Source organism: Daphnia pulex, chromosome 10 (genome assembly GCF_021134715.1).
Source record: "Daphnia pulex isolate KAP4 chromosome 10, ASM2113471v1".
NCBI lineage: Eukaryota > Metazoa > Arthropoda > Branchiopoda > Diplostraca > Daphniidae > Daphnia > Daphnia pulex.
The window spans coordinates 10188939-10194938 of record NC_060026.1 but is presented as its reverse complement, the minus strand read 5'-3'; the positions used below and the strand labels follow the sequence as shown (position 1 = coordinate 10194938).

At 38.6% G+C, this 6000-nt stretch overlaps 1 protein-coding gene across 1 annotated transcript; it reads left to right on the top strand.

Annotated features, from left to right (window-relative positions):
• Positions 1–223: 223 nt before the first annotated feature.
• Positions 224–1042, top strand: LOC124203510 (nucleolar protein dao-5-like). Its single transcript, XM_046600184.1, has 2 exons — positions 224–538; positions 593–1042. The coding sequence occupies exons 1-2, from the start codon at positions 224–226 to the stop codon at positions 1040–1042; spliced, it is 765 nt and encodes a 254-aa protein (XP_046456140.1).
• The last annotated feature ends 4958 nt before the right edge of the window (positions 1043–6000 follow it).

Genomic DNA, 6000 nt, shown 5'->3' with positions numbered 1-6000 from the left:
AGGAAATATAAAAAGAAATTCTCCAAAAAGAGAAATTCGTGGCGAGCAGTCGTGGTGCTAAAAGGAGTCGAGAAGACTCTGACTGGTATAAGATTCGAGAAGACTTTGACTGCAGACGGCCATCGCTGCTGGGCAATTCCCTATTCCGGGTACGGCGAGTAACCCGGTGACCTCGGAGATACCGGCAGTGATTACAAAGCACTCACCCCAAGTAGATCAGCCTATGCCATTGGCCTCGACGAGCCAGGTAGAGACACCGACACCAACGGCCTCGACGAGCCAGGTTCGGACTCCAAAAGCGACTCCAAAGCGTACAGCGGCAAGTAAGAGCAAGGCGTCTACCCCGAAAAGGGTTAACGTTGAAGCTTTGAAAACTACGGCTCTCCTGAGTCCGATATCGCCCAAGCCGTCGAAAGGCAAGGCGGTAGCCCGGTCGAAGCCCGCGGCAAAAGACGCGCCAGCCGTCAAAAGTACGCCCGCCAAAGAGTTGAAGCTGATCATCAAAAGGTTCGACGACGAGAATCCCTGTGTTACACTGGTGAAGCTCCCGAGGCCCCGACGAAAGTCAGCCATCAACCCTCCCTCAAAGTAGTTGTTAGAAGTGGCAGGAAAAGAGACGGCGAGGCGCAATAGTCTCAGATCTGCCAAAGATCCTGAGCCAGGCAAAGGGAAGACACCCAGAACTGAGCCGGTTAACTTAAAAGGCAAATCAAAGGAGCTGTTCTGTGAAACGGACAGCGCCGAAGAAGAGCTACTTAAGGAGAAACCAATCCTCAATAAGGCCCCGACTCAGGCCTCAACTCCAGCGGAGGAGCAAACCGCAGCAGCGACGACCGAGCTGCCTGGCCCGATCCCACGAAGATCCCGCCGGTTGTTGGACTCAGCTTCCGAGTCAGAGCCGGAGCTCATACTCACGGCGGACGAAGAAGAAAAGTTCCTGAAAAATCTAGACCTAAATTCAATTAGGCAGGACAAGACAGTCGAAACACTCGAAGAGGCGGCTAAGAAACTCGACCTGGTTTCGGAGCCGATGAATCATTGAGTCTTGATATTGTATCAATCCCTGTGTTTGTCGAAATAAAGACACTTGTATAAAAATTGAACTATTTCTGTCTGTCATTTTACGAATAGAGAATTATCTCCGAAAAAAAAACTTTTTATTTAAATATTAATAAAATTACGTTTCATACGTGTTTTATGGTCAATTCAATTACAATGCTGTGCCGTCTTTAACGCCCAATATATCAAAAGAACATGTCTTTGGTATGTTTACTGTAATTATGTATTTTGATATGCGCGGCCACAAAAGATAACCTCTCTAGATGCCGGTGCTAGCCGGAATGAGATCTTCTTTCTTCGTCTTTGGCGGCCCTCTACCGGAAATTTCTACGCATCACTTAACACAAACAAACTAAGCACATATTTAAGAGTTGCCAGATTGCAAAAAAATCCAAGGGGGCTTTTCACATCGTATTTCCTTGACATTTCAATGATAATTCTAGACGAATTAGCTTTAAAGCTAATGCGCGTGTTTAAAAGCTTTAAAGAAATTGGGATCTTCGTCATCATAAAAAATGATAGACTTTAGTTGATGGTTATTTCCATTTATTGGCTTACAAATACACAATCTTTAAGGCGGTTATGTAAATCTCACGCAGTTTCTTTTTGTTCATTACATGTCTTTTTCGACCATTTATCTATTGGAAATGACTAAAAGAAATGTGTGTTGTCTTTTATAAAAGTTTTTGATGTCCTATAAGTGTTATACCCAAGGATGATAAATTCAACATTGAAATAGTAGCCACTTAGCGTGTATATTGTTCGTCAAATTTTCAGAAAAATTTTATTTTTTAGCGCTAGATGGAGGTTAAAAACAATCGGAAAAACAATCGACAAAAATTAAAGGAAAATCTAATTTTTCCCACGGAAATTAAACCGCCGATTATTTTTCAGCGATTATCACTAGCAGCCAATTATCGGCAAAAAAAATCGCGCAGTAAGTCTTAAGCTACGTATCCCAAGGTAAAAAAATATATATGTTAAACTTCGAAACCCGCTCTATATATTGGGATAAATTTTTTTTTATCGAGATAGGACCAGCCCCATGAATAAATCTGGAAGCTTTCTGGGAATGCGCACCTTCATATTTTGTCAGTAGTGAAGCCACTTGATCAAAGCCGCCATCTTCATAACCCTTTGTCTTGCCAAAAAATTCAGGATGAAATGAGGCTGCATTAACAACAAGAAAATGTGTTCTGCACTTTCGTATTCAAGGTTCTTAATTTTTTATAAGCTTGGTAGTTAGGGAATTTAACAGCAAATTATACCCCAAAATAGAGCGAGATTTGAAGTTTAACACATATATTTCCTGCTAGGTAGCATAACCCCTTCATATTGAAAAAAATTGGGACAGTCGTAGTCCCATAAGACCCCTTGTTAAATTGTGGTAAGTGTTTTTTGGGAGGAGGAGAAGTAGGTGCAACGTTTTTTAGTGGGACTGCGGTTAGGGTATAGGCTATAGGGGGACAACACTCCTTACAAGGACGCATTTTACTTCGTGATTATAACTTCGGGAATATTCCTGATTGATATTTCTTTTCAGCATTATCGAGATTCTGGAAGTGATGAAAGTTGAATTCTCCTTGAAACTGTAAAAAATTTAAAATTTTACGAGATAGTTTTAGAAAACGACATATAAATAATTATTAACTGCATATATTTGTGCGTGAAAATATGATTTCTAATACACTTCATAATGTGGGGGACATCAAAAATTGCAATAGATTTGAGTCGGTAGGATGTTTAATAAAATTTGTGACGTGTTCCATTTCTCCAGATACACCAAAGAGTCTTTGTACTCCTTTATAAGGGTGGTGACCATCACAAAAAATATTGTTCACAATTGCGCCTTTCTTTTTCAAAGCTTTTATTGCCTTGACAGCAATGTTTTAAATAACAATAGAACTGGCCACACCACTCATTGCGTAAACAGCGGTATGTTGGGCCCATTTAGATCTGTAGCATCGAAACATCAACACAAGCATAATCTGCCAGTTTTTCGCTCTTGTTTGTTATCATACTCTCTCCGCCGTAATCAACGAGTCCTTCGAATAAATGTTTTGTTTTGAAAACTTGAGTCCTTTTTTGACAGAAATCTCATCCCATACCAAAGAACTGTTTCAGATATGTTTTTCCTTTCACGTTAAGTTACGCGCTATTGTTTCGATTGAAAAGTCGTTTAGTCCAAATCAACCGAGTATACCCCTTACTAGACTTTGAATGGTGCTATACTATGAGATGGCAAGGGAAGGAGTCCATTGCTTCCATTTCCCCTCAGATGATTGTAAGCCTTAGTACTCTTTACTCTTAACAGCAAGAATTGGAAAAATCAATCCATGTCGTAGCGTATTCCTATATTCAGGGGACGAAATAATAGTTTCATGTTATTTTATTTCATAATTGGGAAAATTGAATTCATTTGTCATTAATATTTAATTGTTTATAAAACGTAAAAAAGTAAATGGGAATCTTAATGTTATGTGAAATGGAAACTAAAAATTTTAATGAGAAAATCAGAAAAAAAAACATTCTTCATTAAATTGGTTACATGATTACTACAGAAACATTCACAAGTGTCATTTGAAAAAGTAAACGTCTGAATTTTCATCATCTAAAAGAACTGAAAAATGGGATGTCTGAAACACCAATATGATACTATGCATTTGGAAACCAAAATGTCTTAGATGAAATGTTTGAGTTCCAGCGTCGTCAAATATTCATTGAATAATTTTCTTGACCGTAAACCTCTTTATTATACAATGCAAATAATACAAATAACATTGGACAAGTAGTTGGCATTTGCAACACGTAAAACGTTTTTCGATCTCATTGGAGCTCCATAGTCGACGCAAGCTTCACAAAATTCCTTTTCCATGCTAACGTTTGCAGAATATCTGAGATGTGCAGAATTTTGGCAAATAGCACCTTGCGGTTCCCGAAAAATTACCATTTTGTCAACAACTTCGTTAACTGTGTTGTGATACCCACATTTTTACGGGCAAGGGACAGGTGATTTGAATCGTTAAAAATGAACACTACTAATAAAAAATTGCTTGTAATTGAAATATTAATTAATTTAAAATTAGTCTTACTCAAATTTTCAAAAATGACCAGCATTGACTTGAGGTCTGCAGTTAGTTTTTTAGTGCACATTGTAAAAAATCTGAAAATTTCCATGACAACAGATACGTTTCTTTCGAGCTTTTCGCATTAAAATGACCAACAGAGATTGCTTACGATCTGCTCCATTTTGATGTACACTCTTGAACTTTCAGACTTATACTGAAGTATACGATCGATCTGTCGTCAATAAGTCTAAATTTTTCCTCGCCTCTTTTAGAACCCTTTTCAAATAAATTCGCATTTTTTCATAGACGCTTCAATCCCTTCCCCCACTACGGTGAAACAAAATTGTGTTACCCTATCCTAAATTTATTGGGTATTCTACGGGGTCGCTATTCTACGGCCAGGGAACATAATGTTATCATGACTACGTTTCCACCGAAATTTGAGACATTGACATTGACCCTTTTTGGGGGTTGGGGAGGGGTCAAATCCCTAGCCATACACAATCTATACTGAAAGTATAGATTGTAGGGACCCTACCCCCAAAAAACCATTCCACCTTGTAACCCAACATGTAATTTTCCATGTAATGCTATGTAATTACATATATTTAGTTGCATTTAAAATTTTTTGTCTTAATTTTTCAGTGTATACTTTTTTTACTTCCCTTTATACATAAAAAAATACAACGCCAAGTGACAACTGATTTTTTTCTTTAACTTCCTAACGGAACCCCAACCCATCTAACATATATTTTTCCATTGTAGAACCACCATCAACAATCCGAAAATTTGTTGACAATGGAAGGGTTTTATAATGTCTGGACACAATATAGTCAATTAAATTTAAGACAAAGGGGAAATCATTTGAGGGGGAACAAAAATTGGCGATGAAATTAGAGATATCATTGCAGGAAGGGCGAAAACTAATGAATAGACTCGTGACATTGTTGAGGAAATAAGGTGGATGGCCACTGCTGACAAGGAGAAGAAATGCTTTCTCCGTAGTTGGCTTTGCTTCGCTACCAACGTCACTTTTTTCGTGGATAAAAGATGTGGCACAAGCCTCTAAGGAAGTAAATTTTGAATGTTCTGCCAACTACAATCTTAATAACAGTTGAAAACGTAACAAAGCGTTTCAAGCACTTGTAAATCTGCTAGATCTTGCTTACCACTGGGCCACTTAACTGATGTAGTTTGTCTGCAATATTCAGCATCCTATCTCGATTGGGTGCTTAAGGTAATTGGTATTTAGACATTTTTCATGAAATCTAAGTGTCATTGCATGCATACTAGCCCATTCACTTATGTGGGTTTTATTGATATGAAATAGATGATGACTGGTATAGTCTTAACAGTTTACTTTGTAAAATTATTAAGGCAATTTATCAATGAATTGATTTATTGCATTTTGCCATTTTTTTACCGGCTATGCATAAATTGGAAAGCCTGGCCGCCATTCATTTTTTCGGCTGTTGCGCTTTGATACAATACCACTAGGGTGTCAACCCTGACGCACGGCAACGTCCTTGAAGCGTCGTTTGCCAAATCTCCAAGTCTTGTCATAGATGTGTTTCACTCCTGGATGACTACGGTCCTCTAAAACAGACGATTCTGATGGAGCATCACATCGACACGGGAAATTCAGAGCCAATAAGTTTCCCACCGTTTCACGTTTCCCCCATGGTGAGAGAGAGAATTAGGGAGGAGGTGGCGAAAATAAAAAAGAAGAATGTGATAAAAGAGTTTCTTCTTCTTTTTCTTCGAATGTACGAATGTACTCGATCACCTATGGGGCTCCATAACGGTGGGGCGTCGTTCCAATGATTAATGGACCTTGCACTAGGCGACTTGAAATGTACTGCATGCTTAGTGT

Bases quoted from the DNA above. Each gene is read 5' to 3' on its own strand.
- LOC124203510 (XM_046600184.1), top strand. From the start codon at position 224: ATGCCATTGGCCTCGACGAGCCAGGTAGAGACACCGACACCAACGGCC. The intron at 539-592 runs GTGAAGCTCCCG...CCCTCAAAGTAG, and splicing joins AGAATCCCTGTGTTACACTG to TTGTTAGAAGTGGCAGGAAA.